We start from the raw sequence: 23,832 nt of genomic DNA on the forward strand, positions 1-23,832 counted from the left end.
CTGGTGCTCCATGTGCTCTGACCTGGAGAGTGTGGGGTGTGGGCCTGTCCTGGTTTCTTCTGCAGCTCCTCACACCACCTGCTCTTGCCACCACTGGGACACTGGGATGAAACCCACTCTGCTCCAGGGGTCAGGACCACAGCTGGCCTGTCTTCTGGGCAGAGTGAAGGAGGCTGAACCAGGACTGGGCTGTGGGCTGGCCCATCCCCTAGAGCCCAGCATCCCCCAAGTCGTGATGAGGGAACATGTGACAAAAGGTGGGGGCTACCAGAGTCTGGTCTGGTGGGGGGAATCCAGTGGGTCTGTCAGCATTCTAGAAACTGCAGGAGGAGAAGCAGACCACAGACTCCCTTCCCTCTAGGAATAAGGAGAGGTGAGGGGCCGGGAGGGTCAGGGGAAGGGGTCGAAGGTCCAAAGGTGCTAGCTGTATACCCCTGAATGTGTTGAGGAATCCTCAGCTCTCTCTGGCCCAAAGAAGGTTGAATGCTCCTGTCCTAGGACTCACTCCCCTCCCCCGTGATCCCTCCCCATAGACCACACACAGGTCCTGCTGCTTGCCATTTTTATTTTCCTTGTGACAGACAGACAGACAGCTGCACAGACAGCTGGATGGCTGGGGGGATGGTCAGGACAACATGGGCAATAGGGATTGAATGGAAGGGAAAACTTCATAAAAGTCAATAAATAAATAAATATGCATGGGAGGAAGGACAAAGGCCATGGAGGGGTGGTGGGGACATCCTCGGGCCAGCATAGAGTGCCCAGAGCTGCATCCACTGGCCAGGAGATCCAGCTCTCCACGCTTCTCCAGGATGGCAGCGGCTGGCCCGCCCCCTCCCCCTGAGGCCGCCTTCTCTCCCTCCCACGCCTCCTCGCTGCCCTTGCTCACGTCCTGACTCTGTCTCCCTGGCACTACCTCCGTGTCCTGCCCCTGCTTCACTGACACTCCCAGCCCACTGCCCTGACACCCTGGCTCCTTCCTCTTCCTTCTCACCAGCCACGCTCACCCGCTGTCATGCTCTCCCTGAGATGCACCCCCCCCAACCCAGAACCTTCCTAGAGTCTCCTCTCCCTGTCCCTTGGCTTCTTTTCCTCTTCACTTCCCTATTCCCTTCTTGCCCTTCTGCCTGTTCCCACCCTCGCCCAGCCTGGCCAATGAGTCTCCCGCTCTGCCTCCGGCCTGGGGTGGCATCAGGCCAAAGCCTCAGGGCCTCTGTCCCCGCAGGTCCACGAAGTAAGAGCCCCGCCAGATGTTGCTGCTGGTGGTGTCTGAAGCCCCCGGCCCACCCGGCTCAGCGTGGGCCCTGGAATGTCCCGCGGCATCATTGGGAACCCCCAGTCAAAGCCCAAGGCTGGGCTGTGGTCCATGCCGCTAGGGGCCGCCAGGGTAGGAGCGCAGCAGCACCTTGTGGCGGGTGGCGGCCTCTGCCCGCCGCCGCCGCTGTTCACCCAGGAACTCCTTGAGCCGGTTGGTGGTGAAGGTGAGCGTCTGGCGGCGCAGCTTCATCAGGTAGGCGTCCTGCAGCCAGGGGTGGGCCAGGCAGTCCTGCAGGGAGGGCCGGCTCCTGCCAGGCCAAGCCAGGGCCCATGAGCCTGGAGGGGTGGCTCCTGGAGTGGGCAGGGCTCTGTCCTCCCACAGACCCATGTCCCAATCCTGAATTCACAACTAGGTATGTGATTTTGGGCAACTCTGGGGCTCAGCTTCCCAATCTCTGGAATGGAGGCAGTGACTCTGCCTCTCACAGGGCTGTTCTGTTATGGGTTTTAAATAGTAGGTAGTATGGCCATTTAGTAGAAGTAGATGAAGCAATATATTATCAGGGGCAGGAGAGGAGCTGGGGGACCTTTGGCACAGGCTGGGCCAAGGCAGCCTGAGGCCAGGGCAGGTAATGCTTGGGGTAGGCAGGGTGGCACGCACTCACCAGGGATGTACTGAGAGGACCTTTCGCAAGAAGAGGGTGGCGCTCTGGGAAGTATTGGGGTATAGCTGGAAGGCATCAAAGCGGCCCCCTACAATCCGAGCCTCTGTTTCCTGGGGGTCTGGCTCATAGAATGGGGAGCGTCCACTGAGCCTGTTGCAGAAGACAGTATGGTTGACACACGTGGACTGAAGGTCTGCTCCCAGGCCCGAGGGACAGGAGTGTTGGGGTTCTGAGGTACACAGTGCTCAAGGACAGTGCCAACCTGCACCTGGGGGTGTGTGTGCAGGTGTGCATGTGTGTGCTGGGTGGCAGGGCATGAGGAGACGGTGTAGGCAGAAGGTGGTCCCGGAGCTCAGTGTGGGCAGAGGGCGTGGGGTGGGGCCACGGCACTCACATGATGTAGGTGAGCACACCGGCTCCCCAGATGTCCGTGGCAGAGCCGATAGGTTCTCCCTTCACCATCTCAGGAGCTGACAGGAGACAGAAGCCAAGCTGACCCAGCTTCCTGGTAGCAGGGGAGTGGGGAGAGGCAGGGCAGGCCCCTGGGGGCTTGAGGAGCAGGATAAGGCCAGGTCACTAGGCCATGGGAATGACCAGAGCAGCAGGCCCAGAAGGCCAGCAGGCAGGACAGAGGTGGGGGCAGCAGCCAGGAGAGATGTGAGACACCTGAGGGAGTAGCCCGGGCACTGAATGGTGGGGGTACCCGGAACTCCAGGGGAGCTGAGAAGCAGGGTCACTGGCTCCCTCAGGTCAGCTCCGAGGTAGGGCTCCCATTCAGTGTGTGCCAACACTAAGATTAAGAGCCTTTAAAATCAGCCTGGCTGGCTCCAACCCCAGTCCTGCGCCTTCTAGGGGACCTGGGGCGATTTACTACAACTGTCTGGCTCGCCATTGCCTCCCCTGTGAAATGTGGCTTGTGGAGTGCTCTGAGGAATAGCGACAATGAACATCAAGCATTTAGCAGGTAGCTAAATGGTAGCTGGTTTTCCTTATTTAAATAAAATAAAAATTGATTCTCCTGTCTTTCCAGCTTTAGCAAATCCTAACTCTGCCATTTATAACTGTCTGATTGGACAAAAACTTAACTTCAGTGTGCTTCTATTTCCTCGTCTGTAAAAAGGGGCAATAAGGCAATATTACACCAAACTCCAGGGCTATCGTCGTGAAGATCAGTTGGAAAAAAATCCCCATAAAGGACTTAGTTCATTGCTTGCATACAGTAAGCACTCAATAAATGGCACAAATGTGGATGAAGTGGGGTGAGCCCTGGCTGCTGCCCCTCTGGCAGTACTCCCACCTCCCTCCCTGGCTGGCAGCTGGTCCCCTCACCCATGAACTCCAGCGTGCCCGTGCGGTGGCCAAGGGGCCGCAGGGCCTGAGGGTTGTAGGGCTGGGCACTGCCGAAGTCCACGATCTTGAGGCTATTGTCAGGGGCCAGCAGCAGGTTGTCCGGCTTGATGTCTAGGTGTAGCACATGGCGGCCGTGGAGGTAGTCCAGGCCTTGTAGCAGCTGTACCACGTAGGTGGCCACGTCATCCTCTGAATATCGGAACCTAGGGGCAGGGGCGGAGCAGTGATCTCCCAGCCCAGTCTCCCCCACTCCCACTCCCCACTCCCCACAACACCCAGCTACCTGTCGCTGAGCCCACAGAGGAGTTCCCGGTTGCCGCAGCTCTCAGCAATGAGCACAAGGTAACGGGGGGTGATGTAGGCCTCGTGCAGGGACATGAGCCGCTCATGGTGCAGCATCCGCAGCACTTCGTATTCCTGCAGGACTTGCCGCTTGCCCTCAGCCGCATAGGGCACAATCTTGGCCATGAACGTTCGCCCTGTGGCGTTCTCCCGGCATGCTCGCACAACACCAAAGCGGCCCCTGTGAGTGTTGTGGGGGGACACCACAGGCTCAGACAAGAGGAGGGGACACTTCCATAGTTAGGGCTAAAGCGGGGGCAAGAATGCAGTAGTTCCAGTGTGGCCTCCAGAGTTCAATCCTCGAAACCAGGCTTTGAGTCCCAGCTCTGCCACTCACTGGCTCTATACCATAGGCAAATCCTATCACATCTCTAACCTCAGTTTTCCCACTCTTGACATGGGAGATGATAATAATGCAGTGCACAACTCCCTTTCAGAGTTGTGCAGGTGAAATGAACTCATATGGCTAAAGCACTCAGTACAGTGCCTGGCACATTTGAACCCAGTAGTTCTAAGGACCCAGATCTCAGCACCTTCCCCAACCCCAGCCAGGACAGTCTGGTCTTCTGTGTCCCCTGTGTTCACCCCGCTCCTCCCTCTGTCCTCCTTGCCTTCCCCAGCCCTGCTTGCCTGGCCTTCTCCTCCAGGAAGGTGTAGGGTTTCTGAGGGGGACCCTGTCGAAGAGTGGTACTCTCTGGCCTGGGAGAGCTGCGGGGACTGCTCCCAGGGGTGCTGACTACCTCCTGGGCTGGGCTGAGGCTCCGCACAGTCACCTTGGTGGGCTCAGGAGGGGGCTCAGGGGCGGGGGGCTCGGGGGCGGGGGGTGCAGACACAAAGGAAGTCACCATATACAGGGGAGTAGAGGAAGGCGCTGGTTTAACCCCTTGAGGGGCGGAGGCCGGAGTTGGGATCCCAGTGTCAGGGACAAAAGACTTGGGCTCATTTGGGGTGATCCGGGCACTGGGTGGGGTGGGCTCTGCTTGCCGGGCAGCCTGCAGGCCCCTGTGCTTTCGTGGGGGGGTTTGGGGTGGTGGACCCACAGCCTTGAGTGAGGACAAGGCCTGGCTGGGGGGCATAGGGGGAGATGAGGGGCTGAGAGTGACCAACGGGGGGGCTGGGGGAGCAGGAGCTGGGGGCAGGGCCAGTGAGGTAGGAGAGTCAGGAGGTGGGGCCCTGGCTGGCCCTGAGGTAACAGGGGCCTCTTGGTGAGCAGCAGATGGCAGAGCTGAAGAATCTAAGAGACAAAGAAAATCATCACCATGCGGCCCTGGGGGCAAAGCCGTGGTGCTCTAAGGATGTAGTGGACCCTGGGCTCAGGGTCCCCTTCCTTTTCCCACCACCTCCCCCTATCCCACTGACCTTGAGTGCCCCTGATGAGGACCTTCTCAGAAGGGTTGCTGAAGGGCCCCTGCCCAGCACGGTTGGCACAGGCCACACGGAACCTCACGGTCACACCAATTGGCAGGTCGGTCACGTTGTAGTAGCAGTCGGGGATGCCTGAGCTCACAGGGTGCCAGACAGATTCCCCTGTAGGCACATTGGGGGGGAGCGCTGAGGCCACAGCCAAGCTCCCAGTGCTATCTGTGAAGAGCCCGGGGAGGAGCACTTGCCTTCCCAGCCTCCTCTACCTTCCACCTGCCACCCTCCCCACTCCGTCTGCCCTGTCCCTCACCATCCACCCGCCGCTCCAGCGTGTATGTGCAAGGTGCCAGGCTGTCTCCCGGCTTCCACAGCACCAGCGCCGTGTCCTGGTAGGTCTGGGGCACCTCGGGAGGAGCTAGCTTTCCTGGGACTCCTGGCAAGAGGCAGGGAGTCCCAGTGAGTCCCTATGCCCCAGCTAAGAGCCCCTCAAGCCGTGTCCCCCATCCCCACCACTATCCCCCTGGGCCCTGCCACAGGCTCACGGGCCACAGCCACAGTACAGGAGCTGGTGATGCTTCCTAGGACATTGGTAGCTGAACACTCATAGAGCCCGGCGTGCCGCTTGCCCGCCCGGGGGATACTCAGCAGCTGCCGCCCGTCTTTGCAGGACACAATGATCACCGAGGGCTCTGACCGAAGAGACTGCTTGTCTGGGGGTGGGGAGGAGCAGGAGCAGCTGCTGAGTGAGGCAGCCTGTGTCCAGGCTGCCTTCACTAGCTCCCCCCACCCAGCATCCCCAAACCATGCTCACCCCGAGACCTAGCCTCTCCCATCCCCTGGGCTTGGGGACACTTGCTGCCCCCCACTCCCTACCGCACGTGGGCGACATAATCTCCTTACCTTTCATCCAGGAGATGTGCGGTGCAGGGCAGGCCGCCGGCAGGCAGAGCAGCGTGGCTGCCTCTCCCTCCAGCAGCACCTGGTCCTTGAGTTTGATGTGGAAGACTGGGGGGAAGTCTGGAGGGAGAGCAGAGACAGCCATGTCTGCGGGGACCCTGGCCCACTTACCGCTGAGGGAGGGGAGGATGTGAGCACTGGCAGCCGGCAGGGAGCAGAGTGAAAAGTTGTCTCTTCCCAGCCAGAAGTGGGAAGTAGAACCCCATGCCATCCCTTCAAGAATTTTCTTTGAGGTAAGCGAGGCCCTCACTGTGTGTAGAACTTCCTTTTCCTTGCACTGACTATTGACAATGCTACCTATCTCATGTCTGTAAATCATTTAGAGCAGAGCCTGGTACTAAGTAAGTGCCCTATGAGTGTTTGTTAAATAAAACAAATAGGCCAGCCACAGTGGCTCACACCTGTAATCCTAGCCTAGCACTTTGGGAAGCTGAGGCGGAAGGATCACTTCAGACCAGCAGTGTGAGACCAGCCAGCAACACAGTGAGACCCTGTCTCTACAAAAAATAGAAAAATTAGCCAGGTGTGGTAGTGTGAGCCTGTAGTCTCAGCTACTCAGGAAGATGAGGCAGGAAGATTGCTTGAGCCCAAGAGTTCGAGGTTGTAGTGAGCTATGATGACACCACTGCACTCTAGCCTGGGTGACTGACACCACTGCACTCTAGCCTGGGTGACTGAGAGAGGCCCTGTTTCAAAAAAAATAAAATAAATGAATGAACAAATAAATAAATAAAAATAAAAGTATTAGCCAGGCATGATAGTACATGCCTGTTATTCCAGCTACCCTGGAGGCTGAGGTAGAAGGATTGCTTAAGCCCAGGAGTTTGAGACTGTAGTGAGCTATGATAATGCCACTGTACTCTAGCCTAGGCAAGAGAGAAAGATCCTGTCTCAAAAAATAAAAATAAAAAATAAAAACAAATATTGAAAAACAATAATGGTTAAGATCCTGCAATACCCACTCTCTCTGGGGCACGACAGGGCAATTGAGAAGAGAGGTGAGACGAGTTAGCAACCTGAGCGGAGATGGGACTGAATGTAGAACGTTCAATCAGAATGTGCAGTCTTAAAAAATCCGACATCTAGGAAACCGTGGGCAGATCTGGAGGTGTGTCAGCCACCTTGTGCCTCTTCCCACCTGTGGTCCTGGGACAGGGTCCTAGGCCTTCTACATACTCCTTCAGGTCAACTAAGTGGTGAGAGCTTTTAAAGCGGCAAGAGACAGTAGCTGTATGACCATGGGCAAGTCATTTACCCTCTCAGAAGCCCTATTTCTTATCTATAAATTGAGGAAAATAATAATACCAAGCTCAGAGGATTACTGTGAGAATTAAGAGGCATGTAAAATGCTTAACATTTATCTAGCATGTAGTAAGCACCCATAAATATTAGCTTTTCTTGTTGTTATTATCTAATATGCCCCATAGAGAAGCCAGGAGCAGACCTCCAGAGAAAGCAGCTGTTTCAGCAAAGCAGAGAAACTGCCTTCACAGCTGGCTGGTGATTGTGCCCATGGTGGGGCCAGGGATGAGACTAGGGTCTTTGCTCCAGTGTAGCCAACCTGTGGCTCCTCAGTACCCTGAGGATTTTAATTCATGATCCCTGGAAATGTCCCCCTAGAAGAATCCTAGTCTGGCCAGGGATGGGAGACTTGGGGAGGGGTATGAGGGGGTTTTCACCTGAGCAGAGAGAGCTGAGGACTCCTGGGAGCCCCAGCTGCTGCCTGTCTGAAGAACCAGGAGGGGCTGAGAGTGGGGATGAGCTGGATGGGAGAGGATGATCAGGACAGCAGCGTGTCCCCCCTTCCCACTGAACCCCACTGTTCCCCACAGAGGGGTCCCACACACAGGCTCCGACAAGATGATGTGAAGTTTCAATGTTGCCTCCAGGCCAAGTGAGGGTACTGGGTAGGGGGGAGAGAGAGGGAGGCCCAGAGGAGAGGTGAAAGGTGACTTGGGCCCAGCTCTGCAAGCCTCACCCCATTCCCCAGGGCCCAGCCCTAGTTGGTAGAGTGGACTGGGAGCCTTCTTCTTGTGGAGAGCAGAGCCGATGAGGTCAGGGGACACTGCCTCGGCAGGAAATCAGCTGCACAAGCAAAACGGAGTGGGAGGGAGGCCCCAGGTGGGAAGGGATCAGCTGTCCCCAGTCCTGGCTGCTGACTCTTTCCTTTCCCTCCTTCTCCACCCTCCCCCACCAGCTGGCCTTTCCTACCTCCTCTTCACTCACTGTAGCCCCCACTGCCCTGGCCAAGGCCAGACACAATCGCTTCAAGCCCAGCTGAGGCAGGGCTGAAACCATTCTGAAGAGTTTTGCCAGGAAACAGGTAAGAACAGAACTGGTGGCTTATAAAGATCCTGCACACAGCCTGGCTTGGTGGCCGCCTCCTTTCCTGCACACTAGTCTGGAAAGCCCAGCTTCCCAAAGCCTTTCTTGTAGTCCTTGAGTGATGCCCCTTTCAGGTGGGGACGGGGTGACCCTAGGTGGAGAATGCCTCCCTCCCTGCAGCCCCAGGACGCTTGGGCAGAGAAACTGAACAGGGCACAGCCCCAGCCCCCTACGCCCCCCAGCAGAGAGCCCTGAAGGCTGCTTTTCTGTGCAGAACTGCCTTTTGTGGGGGCAAAGGAGTCAGGGAGGGGCAGTTGGGTGTTCAGAGCCGTAGAAAGATGGAGACTTAGGGGCACAATCCAGATTGTGGTCCTCTAGGCTGGAGAGAAAGTGAGAGGCTTTGGGCACATACTCAAGCACACCCCCATCTGAAGGGGGCTGTAGAGCAAGGGAGCCCTATCCTACCACAGCCAAATACAGAAACCTTCTAGGGTCCCCCAGGAGAGAGGAGGCCACTCATAGAAAGGTCTAAGTGTGGTGTCCCGAAGCTGCTTCCGGGACCCGGCTGCAGGAGGTCACACAGTCCAGCTCTGGCTGCTCCACTTCCTAGCCCTGAGACTTGGACAAGATCCTTAGCATCACTAAGCCTGTTTCCTCACCTGTAAAATAGAGATGATGACAATAACAGTTCCCAAAACAATGTTGCAGGATTGGATGAGGCAGGCTTGCAAAGTGCTTACTAGAACACTAGGCTTTGCTAATGAATGGAGCTTCTGCTACTATTAGGCTTCTATTATTGGTTTCCTGACCGGGCCCCTTCCACCCTGCCCAGGCTCCCACCCAGCAAGAGCCTCCCAGCGGTGGCGGGCAGGGAAGAGGGAGGTACTCACCAGGCAGCCCTCTTATTACCTGACTCACTGCGCACATACTGGTGACCCAAGTCCTCCTGGACGCTGGCAGAGAGGTTTGGTTGTGATAACCCCTTGTCCTTCCGCAGCCGAGAGAGGCCCCAGCGAAGCCGGCTTCGGCTTTCCCCTGGAGCTGTGAAGCCGAGGCCGGTGAGCACCCACCCCCAGCGGGTGCCAGTCAGCTCCCACCCCACTGCAGCCTCAGGCCACTCGTGGAAAAGAACGTCTAGCTCCACCCCCAGGGCCTCTAGCACCTGCACGACCTCTCTCTCTTTGGTGATGTCCGCGGCCCGCTGTTCCTCCCGCAGCCTCTCTCCAGCGCACCCCACCCTCCTCCACACTCTGCACCTGCCCCCTGCTCCTCCTCACCTGAGGAGCCGGAGGTGCCGCTGGCCTCAGAGCCCAGAGACTCCGCGGAAGGAGTGGTGGCGCCCGGCTGTGCGGCCAGCTGGTTGTGCGGGATGTCGAGGCGCCGCAGACTCTCACCTTCCGACGTGGCCCTGCGCAGCCGTCCGAACAGGGGCGTGCTGCGGCCCGACCCGCCCCCCGAGTCCTCGCTGCTGCCGCTGCGCTGCAACCGGCTGGACAGCCGCTCCAGCGTGGAGCTGAGCCTCCTGCGCACCGTCAGCACCGGGGAGCCCCGCGCTGAGCTCCCGCCCTCCGAGCTCTCCCCGTCCCCGCCGCGGGCCTCCCAGGCTGGGTGCCGCTGCGCGGGCGGGGTCCGCCGCAGCCGCTGGGACAGCGACAGCGACAGGCGGCGGACGAGGCCGGGCTCCCCGACCGCCCTGAGGTCCTGCACAGAGCGCGAGCGCTCGGGCCGTCGCACCAGCTCCAGCGGGGTTCCCGCAGGGCTGGGCCGGTACATGCCGTCCTCCTCCGTAGCCCCGCGGAAGGGGCCGCGCTCCTCCGAGCGCGAGCGGCTCAGCAATCGCAGCCCCCGCGACAGGGGCGACTGGCGGCTGCGCTTGAATTTGGCCTCAAACAGGGCCTCAGACTCCAGGTTCTCGATGCTGCTGCGGAGGCTGCTGCCCGGCCTGGCGGGCACCGTGGGGACCCGGGCTTTCTCAGCTAGCACTGGGGGAGCCGCCGCAGAGGGCAGGCGCTTCTCCGGGGCTCCCGGAGGCGGTGAGGCCACCCTGGCGAACACAGCGGCGTGGGGCTTGGGCTCTGACACGGGCGCAGCAGGGCCCTGCTGGGCACCCTGGGCGTGGCCCGACAGCTGAAGCGACTGCATAATCTGGGCATAGGGTGTGAGGGGCAGCGCTGGGGTTTGCAGGGCCAAGGGGGACTGTGCGGGCTTGGAGGCTCGCCCTGGCTGCGGTGTGGGCTCTGGGGCCTTGTCTTGGGCAGGCTGGGGAGCTGGGGGCTGCGGAGCATCACTCGGTGCGGTGGAAGAAGGTTCCGCAGACTTGGGGGCACTGGGTTTGGGGATGCTGGGCCGCACAGGGCTGGACGGCTGGGCCTCGCTGAGGGCAGACAGGGAGGGAGACTCCTGTAGCTTGCGGGCCCCAAGCCTGGCCACGGGGATCTCAAGGGGCGCCCCAGCGCGGCGGTGCCGGCCCCGGGGCTCCGCCTCACCCTGGGAGAAGCTGCTGCTCTTTTGCAGGCCCCGAGTCTCGGGTGGGGGCTGGTGGTGGGGCGCTGCCTCGCTGGAGGCAGCTCGAGCCATCCGGGGGTCCCGGGCACGGCCCCCCAGGCTCTCCAGCAGGGGGCCCCTGAGGCCGCTGACCTTGCCATCCTCGGGGCCTCCCCGCAGCAGCCGCTGTCGCAGGGCCTGCAGCCTCTGGGCGTACTCGCCCTCGCCCAGGCCTCCCCGGGCCAGGCGGGTGGCCCCCGGGCTGGGGCTCCGGCGCTGCGGCAGCTCCACAGACGCTGCCTTGTGCAGGCCCCGGCCCGGCTCCCGCGGCCCGGCCCGGGGCAGGGCGCTCTCGGCAGAGCTGCCCCTGCGGAGCTCTCCCCGCCTGGGGCTGGGCCCAGCTGGGGGCTCCTGGCCTGGAGAGGGGAGGGCCTGAGGGCTGGGAGCCTCCTGATCCTGAGAGGGAACCCTTCCCTGTTCTTGCCAGTCCATGGGGGTGGAAGCCCCAGCCTCTGGGGTCCCCAGGGCCTCATCCTCAGTGGGAATGTCGGTGAGGGACACCCGGGAGCCAGAGAACTCGGGCTGCAGCGGGCGGGGCACTGAGGGCAGCTCTTCAAGCTCTTCCTCTTCAGAATCCGAGGAGGATGAGAGCCCTCCGCTCGGGGGTGCTCTTCTGGGCATGGTCACCCACACCCGCTCTGGAGGGGCGCGCAGCAGCTCGGGGATGGGGCGCAGCACCAGGTGGCACTTGTAGCTGATCTGGGAGCGCTGGAGAGAGAGTACTAGAGTCAGACCTGAGGGACTCCCAGGGCAGGATTGGCCCACCCAGGCCCCCTTCAGCCCTGGGGAAGAAGGACTAAGCGGGCAGAGGCTGCAGACAGGAAGGAAGCGGGAGGACAGGCGAGCAGAAGGTGAGGGCAGACAACAGAAAAAAGGCAGTGTTAGAGAATGAGAAGGTGGAAAGGACAGAGGCAGGGCCCAAACTCACCTGCCACCTCCGCCGGGACAGGAACAGCTTTAGGTGATCTGTGCTCACATCTGCACCCTTTGCCTGAGTCTGCAAACCCAGGAAAGAGGGCCTGAGGGAGAGCTCTCCATCAGCCTAGACACTCAAGGTTTGGCAATGGAGAGACAAAGTCCACAGAGGGACAGTGGACCAAGCAGCACTGGTCTAGGCTCCTGGGGGTCCCCTTCCCCTTGAGTCTGTCAGGACAACTCCCACAGCCAAGGTGCACACCTGTACACAAATCCTCTGAGCCTAAGGGGAGAGGTAGAAAACTGGTGGCTCCCAGGGGACACTTCTGAGCCTACAACAGGGCTTGAGGCTCTGTCCTGGTATACCAGCTGCCCTGGGAGGCCTGGGCCCTGGCTCCCCAGTTCCCATGTGTCTCCAGGTAAGGCCAGCACCCCAATATCTGAAGCCGTGGCGGTCCAGACCCAGAGAGATGCTCACTGCAGCCACCCACCCAGGTGTTCTCTTCTGGAGCTTGTTTCTGGTCTAAGAGAAGAAGCTTCTTCAAGGACTAACACCGGGATGACCTCAGCCTTCCATTGACCCAGCACAACCCTCAATGAACTCAAGAGCTTACTCGGGTGCTCTTTCTGGACTCGTTTTCTGAACTCCCCTCCCCCATGCCTGGCACTGTGCTCTGAGGTGCTGGGGTTTGAAGATGAATGAGTGAGAACCTTCCCACACGTGGCTCATAACTGAGGGACGGGGCCAGCCAGGGTACCTGCCAACCCCAGTGTGGGACCCGTGCAGGACAGAGGTGGGCACATACAAGTGAGCAAGACCAGGGTCTTGTCTCAAATGCCAGTGAGAACCCCAATAAGGACCCCCAAGATGGGGGGATCCAGACCTCTGCGTTGGAGTCCATGATACCCCACCTCGATCACTGATTTGAGCCTCAATTTCCTTATCAACAAACTGGAAGTAATAATACCTTCCTTTGCAGAAGATCTATTGTGAGGCTAATAGAGCATACATGTATAAAATGCCTAACATAGTTACTGCACATAGTAGGTACTCAATAAACGGAGCTGTTAGTAACGTTCTCTCTCCTTCCACCTCTTATAGCACCATTTTGCAGGACTAGACTCACTTTGAACCAAGGATGTTCTAGGGTCTCCTTTGCGGTAGGTCTCCTGTAAAGGAACAAGCATTAAGATGGGACTTTTATCATTCAGTGAGTCAACAAATGTTTGAGAAAACAGGGCCTTTAAGGAGTGGGGACTTGCATGTCTAAGGACAGAGGCTTGGTAAGAATGGGTAGGTGGCATGAGGGTGACCCTGCAGGTAGGGGGCTTCCCAGGGCCCGGTACTCACAGCTGGTCCTGCACCAGCACTTTGATGAGGAAACCCCGGGCCTCCCTGCTCAGGCTCAGGAACGTGTTCTCCTCAAAGGCCACATTGTAGTTTCGGATGTTCATCAATGTTGTCCGATCGTTTTCTCCAACAAACGGGGAGATTCCTGTCAGACTGCAGGTGTAGAGAGGGCTGTCGTGAGGGGCAGGCAGGGCCTTGGGGCTGAGGCAGGGATGAAATGGGATGCCAGTGGGGGCACAGGGCCGGGCACAGGGCCAGGGACAGGTGGAGGCTCCAGGGTTGTGGAGATGGCAGAGGCTGGGCAAATCTGGGCTAGAAGCCAAGGCTTGCAGACTCTTGTCTGTCCGGCATGGTCAGGGAGGCAGTACTGCCTTGGGGCCTGGTTGCCCATGCTTTAGAGCAGTGGTCCCCAACCTTTTTGGCACCAGGGACTGGTTTCATGGAAGACAATTTTTCCATAGACCAGGGGGCATTAGATTCTCATAAAGAGTGTGCAACCTAGATCCCTCGCATGCACAGTTTACAGTAGGGTTCGTGCTCCTACGAGAATCTAATGCTGCCGCTGATCTGACAGGAGGCGGAGCCCAGGCAGTGATGTGAGCGATGGAGAGCAGCTGTAAATATGGGTGAGGCTTTGCTCCATCGCCCCGCAGTTTACCTCCTGCTGTGTGGCCTGGTTCCTAACAGGCCATGGACTGGTACTGGCCTCCAGCCCTGGAGTTGGGGACCGCAGCTTTAGAGGACCTGTTCTTTAGAGGCTTTAGAGGAGATTGTGGCCTCTCCATGAGGTGAGAAGTCTGTGCCAAGGGGACATCCCACCTTAGCCTGAGCTCTGCCCCCTTCTAGTCCAGGTTCTGGATGCTTAGGACCAAGTAGTTCCGTGCCTAAATGGCACTGAGCCTGCACTGGCCTCTCTCCATCCTCTGCGCCCACCTCTTACAGAGGGGCACGGTGGACATGCAGACCAGGCTGTCTACCTTCATGTACACGAGGCCCCTTGCAGAGCAGGAGGGAGCAGGGGTGTGGAGGAGAAGTAGGTGGGCTGCAGCCCTGCAAATGTTAGGGGTAGGCCTGCCAGGAGATGGGTAGGAGACTGCAGGGGTCCTTACCAGAGGAAGGCAACGACGCCCACGGGCCTGCAGGGAAAGGAGAGTGGATGGGTAAGAGGACAGCCTATCTTGACCTGGAAAGCGGCATTCTTCTGCTACCATTAAGCTGAGTGAGACATGTCCTCCCTGGGAACACTGCCATGGACAAATGGGCATAGGAGTGCCTCCTTCAGGGAGAACCCTGAACCCAGAGTTCCAGACATGCCTGGAGAAGTCGAGTCACAGCAGGACTGGCCCAGGAAGCCCGGAAAAGTCCAGGGACCAAGGGGACCAGGGACCAAGAGGACCAGGCCAGCCTTACTGGCGAAGTTACAGTGGCTGCTGAGGGGAAGGCCTAGGCCCCCAGGGAGCCATGGGCCAAGGACTGACAGGGCTGAGGCTGTCATGGTGGGGTCAGCCCTGACTGATGAGGGGTGGGGAGTAGCACGGGCAGGAGACCCTGCAAGCAATGCCACCAGCCTCCCATCAGAGGAGGAATCCAGGCTTCACAAAGCTCCTCTCTGCCAGTGAGCCAGGGCTAGCATGGCACTGAGGGCAGCTCCCCTGGGCCCCCCAGCAGCCCAGCATGCCAGTGTTACCAGATGTCAGTGACTCCCGACACAGGGCTCTGGTTGACAATCTCAGGCGCCACAAACTCAGGTGTGCCATATTGGCAGTACTGAGGCTCTCCTGGAGTCAGCTCCTGGGCATTCCCAAAGTCGCAGATCCGCACCTGCTCTTCTCCCCCTGCACCATCCCACACCAGCAGGTTCTCGGGCTGAAAGACACAGGGCAAAGTGTGGGAGCTGAATGAAGATAGGACACCCCATTTGCTGGCTTCCTGCTCTCCACCTCCCACCTCACCTTGACATCGAGGTGCAGCACATGGCTCTGGTGCAGGTAGTGTATTCCCTCTAGTATCTGCCGCATATAGACCCGGATCTGTGGAAACAGGGGGCCCAGAGTCCGTGGGGTAGTGTGGGGTACTATGTTTGATCACCTCCAGGTTACGGCAAGAGGTCAGGCCACGCCTGGGGAGTAGCTTTCAGATGGCTTGTGATGCGGGTTGAAACACAGGTTGCCAAGATCCAGGGCTACTATGTGCACAGCACAAGCACAGGAAGGAGTCATTTACATTGTAATACACAGAATTGTGCAGTGCACAACTTGTATAGCTCTACATGGCAGGACTGCAGTGAGATCAATAGACGCTAAGAGGGGGCCCTTCTGGGAGAAATGTTTGGGATGTTTATGTGAGGAAGACTGGGAAACAACAGTTGGGGGCTGGGGTGGGTTTGCTGAGACTTCGAGAGGACAGTGGAAGTCCCAGTGCAAGTGTCACAGGCAGGGGGCTCTGCTGCCTGCCTAACCACGTTCTCCACTACTACCCAAACTTCTTGTGGCCACAGATGGCATGCCCAGGACCCTTCTGTCGGTTCTCAGAGCCCCCTGCCACCCACTGCCCTCACCTCAGACTCACACACGGTGGGTTTCCTGGCCATTCGCTCCAGCAGCTCCTCTGTGCAGCTACATCCCAGGTCAAGGAGAACAGTGCCTGGCACCGACAGCCTGGCCCACCCCCAGAGCCCAGGGCAGGTCCCAGCTCAGCACAGCCCTCCCCTTCCTCTTAGAGCACATCCGATACCAGTCAGAGACTGTCTTCACCCTTCCTCCGTCATCTGGGTCTGCAGATGATGGGACGACCTTGCTTGAACACACACTCCCTGTGGGGTCTCCGGCAATGTGCTTAATTAAACTCTCTGAGCCTAGGTTTCCTCAGGAGTAAAATGGGGGTCACGTTTCCTCTCCTTTCTACCTTAAGAAGTATTTCTAGGGATCAAATCATAGCAGAATTTTTTTGTCGACTGTGGATGGAACTTCTTGAGAATGACCCAGAAGGTACATGACATGGAATAATTTGTCATTTTGCTGAGGTTTGGATTCCAACAGTGCAGACTGGGAAGCTGATGTGCCCTGCTCCCAGGAGTGACAAGCCGACCACCCAGGGAGACATCCTTTCCTCAATGTGTCTTTGTTGAACCCTAACTTCATGAAAAGGTAAAATCTGTCATTTAGGAAACCAGCCTCCCATACAAAGCCAAGTCTCGACGCTCATCTGAAATGCGGTCAATCCAAATGTGCAGATATACTGTTCTGCATTTTGTGATTAAAAAGCCTATGCTATTTGTCAGCTCTGTGACCTCAGGCAAGTTATTTAACCTCTCAGTGCCTGTTTCATCATCTGTAAGACAGGGATAATAAAATTCCATGAGGTAGATATATATGAGGATTAAATAGGTTAATATTTATAAAACTCTTAGAACACTGTCAGGCACAAATTAAATGTTATATAAGTTTAAGCTAAAAAGTGGGCTAAAAAACAGTTTTCACAGACTTCTCCAGACTTATCCCTCCCCATTATCAATGGGACCACTTACTGTAAAACACATTGCAAATTGGCTGTTACAAGAACCAGTCATTTAGGAATGGGTTCCCCCACCCCCTCAGCCTGTCCCAGGATACAGCTCGGTGACAATGACCAGTCCCCGGCGCCTCTCGAAGGCCTCATGGAAGTAGAGGACACAATCATGCTGGAGCCGGGCCAGCAGCCGGGCCTCCCGCCATGCTGATGCCTTTGGCTTGGCCTGGCTGGGGATGAACTTGGCCGCAAACTCCAGGCTGGAGCTCCGCTCCACCACACGCCGCAGGTAGGAGAAGGCACCTCTGGGTCACACAGGGAGGGAGACAGGGCTCAGCATCGCTGCAGCCCTCTACCCCTTCCTAGCACTCAGACCCAGCAGCCTTTCTTGAACCCCGACACTGGCTCCCCTCCTATCCCCACACCTGCCAATCTCCTGGTGGATGTCATAGAAGTCGCTGAGTCTCCTTCCTCGATGCTCCTCGTCCTCCCTGACCCCCTCGACTTCCATAGCTGTCTGAGCTGGGGCAGAGATGTCCTGGTGTTAGGAGGGGAGGGCAAGAAAGGGAGCAGGCCAGAGACTGGGACAGGTGGGCGGATGCCAGAGACAGAACAGGGGCAAGGATGTCGGGGCCTGAGGCGGGGGCCCTGGGCTGGAGGGTACGGTGGTTGCGAGTCCAGGGCCAGGTGCTTCCTGGGCAGGGCGGGGCTCACATCAGATTTCTGGGGGTGGACACTCTGCCCTTCTCCCCTTGAACTGCAGCTCACCTGAATGCACAGCCAGTTCTGCTTTGCAGGAGACCTCGCCCGCCAGGTTCCGGGCTGTGCAGGTGTAGACGCCTCCATCCTGGGCCCCTGTGCTCAGCACCACCAGGGAGCACTCATTCTCCTCATACACGAAGCTCACATGGCTGCTCTCAGCCAGCAGCACCTCATCCTGCGGAGTTGGCTGTCACCTCCAGCCCAGGCCTGGCCTTACCTCCACCTGGGACCCAGCTTCCCCTCCATGCCAGAGACCCAGTTTCACCTCTACCTCAGGGCAGCAGCTTCTGCACTGACAGCCCTGTACCGCCAGCCAGCCAGGCCCCTGGCTCCCACTTCCTCCTCTTAACCACGCCTCTGCCCAGGGTCCCCCCTAATGCCTCCCAGGACCCTTCCCCTAGGCTCCTGGCCGTCCCCAGGCTTGTACCTTATACCACATGATGTCTGGCAGTGGCTTCCCCTCAACCACCACAGCAAAGCGGGCAGTTTCCCCGGCCCCCACCTCCACATCCTCCATGATGGACTCAAACCGAGGGGCCTCTGAAAGGAAACACAGGGACAGGAGTGGGGACGGGAGGGAGCGGGATGTTGGCGTCCCTCTCCAAGTCCCCATCAGCAACTGGCTCAGTCAGAAGGCCAGATCTCCCACCTTCCAGCCCCAGACTCAGCCCCTCAGCACACCAGAGTGCCCTGCCTGCACCCACGTGACGTGCTCTACCTCCCCGGGAACCTGGCACGAGGTGCAGGCTGGCTTTGCTTGAGCTTCAGTGTTCACGTGCCAGCTTTGAAATCAGGAGATTTTCACACACAAAGAAAATCTGGATTTCTTGCCTCTCTTAACAAATCAAGACTGGCCATCCTGAGCCGCTCCCCTCACTGCAGGAATCCGCTGGCGAGGAGCGGCTCAATGCTGCCCCCTGTGGGTGGCTGCCCTTGTTCGCAGAGCCACCCGGCTGCTTCTCTGACTTCACTTGCATCTGCCACCCAGAATTAAACTCGTGGATAGCACTGCCTCTGATTTTGAAGCTTTTCTCTCTGAGTCTTATTTAAATGTTTAGGGTGCCTTCTACCACTGTGGGGGTGACAACATGAACAAAAAAGTAATCCCAAATATTAACCGAACAATCTAGAAACTGACTCTCAGCTTAGTTCTTCCACATGTGGCTGTGATTTCATTCTCCACACATATCACATGGTCATATGATTTCCTGGTAAAGTGGTTTCTAATTCTCAAGATGGAATTAAATACACATAGCAATGTGCTTTGCAAAGGAGCCTGTGACTTCCAGGTACCAACCCGCCCGAGCATGTTTGAGGGTCTCAGCTTTAAGGGGAGTGGGAATGATCCAGGCAGGGTCGCTGGGTATAGATGGGCACCCTTCACAGGCACACAGATCACAGGGCAGGCCGTCCTGGGAGTGGGGAAGACACTGCAGTGGGGCTGATGTGGAGGAAAGGGAGCGACCGCTCTGCCTGTCCTGCCTGGGCAGTGGTGGGCTGGGGCCTAGTGGAATGGGGGTGTTCAATGCAAGCCCCGGCCCATTTCAGCTTGGCTGGCTGGGACGCAGTCTCCATCAGTCACTGCCCCAGCTAGGCTGGGCTGCAGGGTTCTCAGGGCCAGGGCCTCTGGTCCCCAGGGCTCCTCTTCGATCTGGGAAGATGGCTAAGGTGCACAGACGTACTGTCTAGGAGCCAAGTGGTGACTGAGGAGGGTGTGGGGCGGGGGCTGGGCAGGGAGGAAGGGAGCCCATCCAGTCCACCACCCTCACAGCGGGACTGGCCGTCTCCTCCTCCTCCTCCTCCTCCTCCTCCTGGCACACCCTGCTGCCACTTCTCTTCCACTTCAAAGATACCTCCCCTCCCCTCTAGGAATTGGTCCCCACTCAGCAGGGGGGTGGCAGGGCCAGTCTATGAAAGTCAAAGCACAGGAAGGTTTCAAGTCAGTTTCAATGATTTTTTTTAAAAGCAACAGAAAACATCCATTTACTCATGAGAATATTGCCTATGCTAACTAAAATGTCACTTTCTTTGCTTTTGGGTGGAATTATATCTACTCAGCAGGTAATGCTCTTTAGCCCACGTTGATCAGAAATTCTGAGTGGCAGTTACGTATGTTTAGAGTTAATTAACAGACTGGAAAACAAAACAGTTACTGCCTAAGGCGAGCTATGGTTTGAGAGATTGCATCTTTAAAGGAGAAATTATAAAAAGGGTCCTTGCTGCAAAGGTTGGGAGACTCTGCAAACAGGCTTGTGCAGAAGGGCGCCCTCAGAGCTGGGAGTGTGGTGTAAGATGCACTCCTGAGCTTTTTCTTTTTGTAATCAACTTGGTCTTCCTAAGCTTGTTGTATTTCAGATGCTATTTCCTGTTGGGTTTAACGCATGAGCTAGGAGCACTCACTGGCTTTGGAGTCATGCAGCCAGACTTGAATCCAGATCCTGTACTTATTAGGTTGTGTGAACTTGGGCCAGTTACTTAGCACATTCTTTGAGCCTCAGTTTCCTCATCTGTAAAATGGGGATAATAAACCAACCCCATCTCGTAAGGTTGATGTAAATATTAATTGAGGTGATACATGTAAAGTGCTTAGTACTGAGCTTGGCACGTACTAGGTGCTCAATAAATATCTTATTGGTACCATTATTGTTGTTATTACTAGTACTGGTGTTATTACAGCCATTAGAGGGACAGGCTTGAGAGGGAAGACATGGGATTTGATCCCCAGCAGTGGCAAGTGGGTCGTCGTGTACATAGGGTGTGAGGAGAGAGCTGTGGGCCTCAGAGGGAGGACAAAAAGGCCAGCTGTCACCCACCTGCCAGCTCCAGTGTGACTGAGCAGGTCTGCGAGCCATGGCGGTTTCGAGCAGTGCAGGTGAGGGCCCCCATGTCCCGGCGGCTCACCCGGCAGATCCGAAGGCAGTACTGGTCGTCATCCGGCTGGCTCAGCTCGTACACACCTGCCCGTGCCTCTAGGAGGGCCCCTCGGCAGCTAAGGGACACACAGTAGGGAGGTCACCCAGGATCTTGTCCCAGGAAGGTATGGCCAGACTGGGCCAGAACTGGACTGCCGCATGTGGGGATTGAGCAGGGGGCCCACCTCCTCCAGACGACTTGGGCCTCCACATGGTTGAAGGTGACAGTGACACTGGCAGGCTGTCCCTCTACCACATACACGATGTCCGGTTTGTCCAGCACAGCAGGAGCCTCATCCAGGGGCGGGCCTGGGAGGAGGAGAGCGCAGGCTCTGTGCTGGGCTTGACACCAGGTCCTTCGCACCCACCCCCGCTTTCATATCCCTAATAGCCACTCGCGCTCCTTTTTTACAGGTGAGGAGCTGAGGCTCAGAGAGGTTTAGCAACCTGTCCAGGAAACACAGCGAGGAAGTAGCAAAGCTGGGGTTAGACCCCAGCATGTCTGACCCCAAAGCCTCAGCTTTGCCCACTGTGCCCTGCTGCTCTCAAAGGAAGCACACTGGTGGGTTGGGGCCTGCCCAGCCAGGCTGCTCCCACCAGTCATGGTTTCCAGGCCAGCCCTGGAACCCCCACCACAGGCCCCTGTTCCCTGGCCCATCAGCTCCCACCCCACCCACAGGAGCACCCCACTCACCGCGCTCCAGCAGCTGCACGGGCTCAGAGGCGGGCGAGGGCTTGCTGCTGCTCTTGACGGTGGTGGTGAGGACCCGGAACGTGTGCTGGAGCCCCTTCCGCAGCCCTGTGGCCACCCAGCCAGGCTCCCGCAGGCCTGTGGCCAGCACTGTCCACTGGTCCGAGCCCAGCACCTGGTGCTGCACCGTGTACGTGAGGGAGTCCGGGTCTGGCAGGGGAAGAGCTGCTAGAGCCTGACGTTGCCTGGGCGGCACCCACCCTCCCCATCCAGCTGGCTCAGGACCCTGAAGCTCTTCATTAGTCTGCTCTGAGGACGTGCCTCAGTTTCTCCTGCTGCTTCCTGTCTGCCCCCAACCCCCATATGATCTTGTCCAACCACTGCCCTGGCCAGGCTTAGAGCCAGCAAGGCATCAGTTACAGGCATGGAGGGGCTGGACTTGCACTCCAATTCCTTGCTGCCTGAGGTAGGGAAACTGAGGCACAGAGTGGGATGAGATCCTGCACAAGGGGAGGAGAGGGAATCCCATGATGACAACCCAGGCACCTAGTCCCTCTGAGAAAGGGAGGGGAACACGGTGGTGCCCCACAGCTCCTCTCCTGACCCAGAGCGAGGACCTCAACCATCCCGGAGAGAAGATGGGCAAAGCCGCTCCTGCCCTGCCTGTCTGCATGCTTCGGGGGCCTGGCTCCCTTGGTGCCTGCCCGAGCCTGCCCTGTCCACGCCCCGCCCCCACCCACAGCCCTGTGTGGCCCTGACCCACCAATGGCCATGTCCAGACTTCTGGGCGGGTTCCACGTGAGCGTGACCATCCTCCCAGTCACAGCTACCACCTGCGGGACGCCGTCTGGGGGGCCTGGAACCACATCTGAAAGCCACAGGTGGGATGGGTCCTCCAGGCCTGACAGCTCTGCAGGATCACCAAGTTCCGGGGCAGCAGGCTGGGGGCAGGGGCTCAGCCACAGGGGCAGGGGAGTGAGGGGAAGGGAGCTGGTGTGACCGCCTCCTCTCCCCCAGCCCCCAGGTCGTGCCAGAGGCCAGGCTGTGGGCACAGCTGACCAGGACGGTGCCTGTCTCACCTGTGACGTACAGGTGGGCATAGCAGGCAGCTTTGCCAAGCTTGTTGGCGATGACACTCTTGTAGACACCGGCGTGCTGAGGCCCCACAGCAGGGAACACCAAGCGATGTACATCCCTGTCTGGTGGGGGAGGGACAGTGACACTGGGCCTGAGCTAGGAGGATACTCTGAGGGGTGGACTCGTGCCACCTGCGCCCGGCCTCTCACCCCCACCCACTGCAGGGAGGACACAAGGGCAGGCAGCAGCAAGTGTGTCCATCATGTAGCAAACTCTGGGTCCAGTCTGGGGCTTCCAGATTGACAACTGCAGCCCTGACCCCTATGACCTGTCCCTCCAGCACCACGTCAGGCCCAGCAACTTATTACTTCCTCCTACACTGGGCCACCCTCTGGGGTCCCTACCCCTGCTGACCGACCCCTCATCTCCATCCTTCTGCAGGGTGACAATCTCCATGTCAAAGCTCTGACAAGGCTTTGTTCCTAGGACCTGCCCCCATCCCCTCCTCTCAGCCCCACATTGCTGCCACACGTTTCAAGCAGAGCCCCAGGAAAGCCCTGCACGAGCACAGTCAAAGCCCTCAGCCCAACCCCTTCCAGCCAGCCTCCTGCTCTCCTGCACGTCTTGACTCTGACAAACCACCAGGGCCCTGAACAAGCCATGCGAGTTCCAGCTCCAGGTCTCTGCTTACAAGACTCCTCCCTTCTGGAACGTTCTCTTTCTTACCTAAGGCTTCCTTCTCCTTCAAGATATAGTTCGTGAGTGCAGCCCTGTGAATGCCCCCCTGCCAGGCCCCAGGCCCCTCTGACTCTAACCCTCCCCCCTGCGCATCACTGGGCACCAGCCCACTGCTTTGCTGGTGGCAGTGGGGGGTGCGTTTCTTCCCCTTTACTTGCATGAGCCACAGCTCCTGACCCAACCTGCAAGCTCCTTAAAGGGAGGGCTGACTGTCAGATCTGCTTGTCCCAACAGACCCAGGAGCTCGTGTGCAGTAAGCGCCAAATATATTATAAATGATAAGAGATGCCTGTGCCCAGCCTGTGCCGGGTACTTGACGCAGTTCCCCCCACACAATCCTTTCAGCAATCCGACAAAATGATCCCCATTTTACCAATGAGGTCAGAGACATTAATGGACTTGACCAAGGTCACACAGCTAATAAATGATGAAGCCGTGGCTTGAACTTGGTTCCATCTGATTCCAAAGCTCTTGCTTTCTACCCTGCTCCCTGAATGATAAGGAGGCTGTCTCCGGCGAGGACACAGAGAGGAGGCCCACACTGTCCTCCTTCACATCAGGGCTGTCGCAAAACACCCCTCCCTTCTCTTAGTGGTTATCTCCGCATAGAACAGTCACGCATTCATTTATCTCTGCTGACACTATTTATAAGGGAAGAGAAGCCAAGGGCTGCTAGTGACCCCAGATACAGATAGGAGCAGAGACGCCAGCTCAGATGCCGAGACAGAAACCCACCCAGGGCCTCAGCGCAGATGGGGAGACAGGGAGGCCTGTGGCTGAGCAAAGATAGCCAAGAGGGGATAGGAGGCTGAGAGAAAGAGTCAGAGCCATGGCGGTGGGTGGGGTAGGGAAAATGGGACATGGGTGACAGGGGCATCCTGGTTAGGAGATGGGTATCAGGCCAGGCATGGTGGCTCATGCCTGTAATCCTAGCACTCTGGGCGGCTGAGGCAGGTGGATCCCTTGAGCTCAGGGGTTAGAGACCAGCCTGAGCAAGAGGGAGACTCTGTCTCTACTAAAAATAGAAAAAATTAGCCAGGTATGGTGGAGCACACCTGTAGTCGCAGCTACTCGGGA

General features: G+C 58.0%; 1 protein-coding gene across 10 annotated transcripts in view; it reads right to left on the bottom strand.

The window, feature by feature from the left end:
* Positions 1 to 545: 545 nt before the first annotated feature.
* The window catches only part of SPEG (striated muscle enriched protein kinase), a 49,026-nt gene continuing 25,739 nt past the window's right edge, over positions 546 to 23,832 (bottom strand). For 7 of the 10 annotated variants that reach the window (XM_045559413.1, XM_045559411.1, XM_045559414.1 and 4 more), the window contains 28 exons: positions 22,020 to 22,139; positions 21,704 to 21,808; positions 20,944 to 21,150; positions 20,435 to 20,558; positions 20,151 to 20,326; positions 17,765 to 17,877; positions 17,344 to 17,512; positions 17,001 to 17,097; positions 16,680 to 16,880; positions 15,626 to 15,683; positions 15,021 to 15,098; positions 14,756 to 14,934; positions 14,178 to 14,204; positions 13,069 to 13,221; positions 12,845 to 12,887; positions 11,731 to 11,799; positions 9,536 to 11,510; positions 9,168 to 9,299; positions 5,877 to 5,993; positions 5,519 to 5,686; positions 5,287 to 5,409; positions 4,974 to 5,141; positions 4,245 to 4,848; positions 3,556 to 3,795; positions 3,252 to 3,475; positions 2,317 to 2,392; positions 1,923 to 2,072; positions 546 to 1,565 (listed from right to left, as the gene is read on the bottom strand). In XM_045559413.1, coding sequence (XP_045415369.1) covers positions 1,373 to 1,565; positions 1,923 to 2,072; positions 2,317 to 2,392; positions 3,252 to 3,475; positions 3,556 to 3,795; positions 4,245 to 4,848; positions 4,974 to 5,141; positions 5,287 to 5,409; positions 5,519 to 5,686; positions 5,877 to 5,993; positions 9,168 to 9,299; positions 9,536 to 11,510; positions 11,731 to 11,799; positions 12,845 to 12,887; positions 13,069 to 13,221; positions 14,178 to 14,204; positions 14,756 to 14,934; positions 15,021 to 15,098; positions 15,626 to 15,683; positions 16,680 to 16,880; positions 17,001 to 17,097; positions 17,344 to 17,512; positions 17,765 to 17,877; positions 20,151 to 20,326; positions 20,435 to 20,558; positions 20,944 to 21,150; positions 21,704 to 21,808; positions 22,020 to 22,139 — 6,089 coding nt within the window. In that variant the 3' untranslated portion in view covers positions 546 to 1,372. Of the gene's footprint in view, positions 1,566 to 1,922; positions 2,073 to 2,316; positions 2,393 to 3,251; positions 3,476 to 3,555; positions 3,796 to 4,244; positions 4,849 to 4,973; positions 5,142 to 5,286; positions 5,410 to 5,518; positions 5,687 to 5,876; positions 5,994 to 9,167; positions 9,300 to 9,535; positions 11,511 to 11,730; positions 11,800 to 12,844; positions 12,888 to 13,068; positions 13,222 to 14,177; positions 14,205 to 14,755; positions 14,935 to 15,020; positions 15,099 to 15,625; positions 15,684 to 16,679; positions 16,881 to 17,000; positions 17,098 to 17,343; positions 17,513 to 17,764; positions 17,878 to 19,552; positions 19,845 to 20,150; positions 20,327 to 20,434; positions 20,559 to 20,943; positions 21,151 to 21,703; positions 21,809 to 22,019; positions 22,140 to 23,832 lie in introns of those variants that run through there. The other 3 variants (XM_045559412.1, XR_006736905.1, XM_045559419.1) reach the window with 3 other exon arrangements.

This window comes from Lemur catta, chromosome 8 (genome assembly GCF_020740605.2).
Source record: "Lemur catta isolate mLemCat1 chromosome 8, mLemCat1.pri, whole genome shotgun sequence".
In the NCBI taxonomy this organism is placed as follows: domain Eukaryota; kingdom Metazoa; phylum Chordata; class Mammalia; order Primates; family Lemuridae; genus Lemur; species Lemur catta.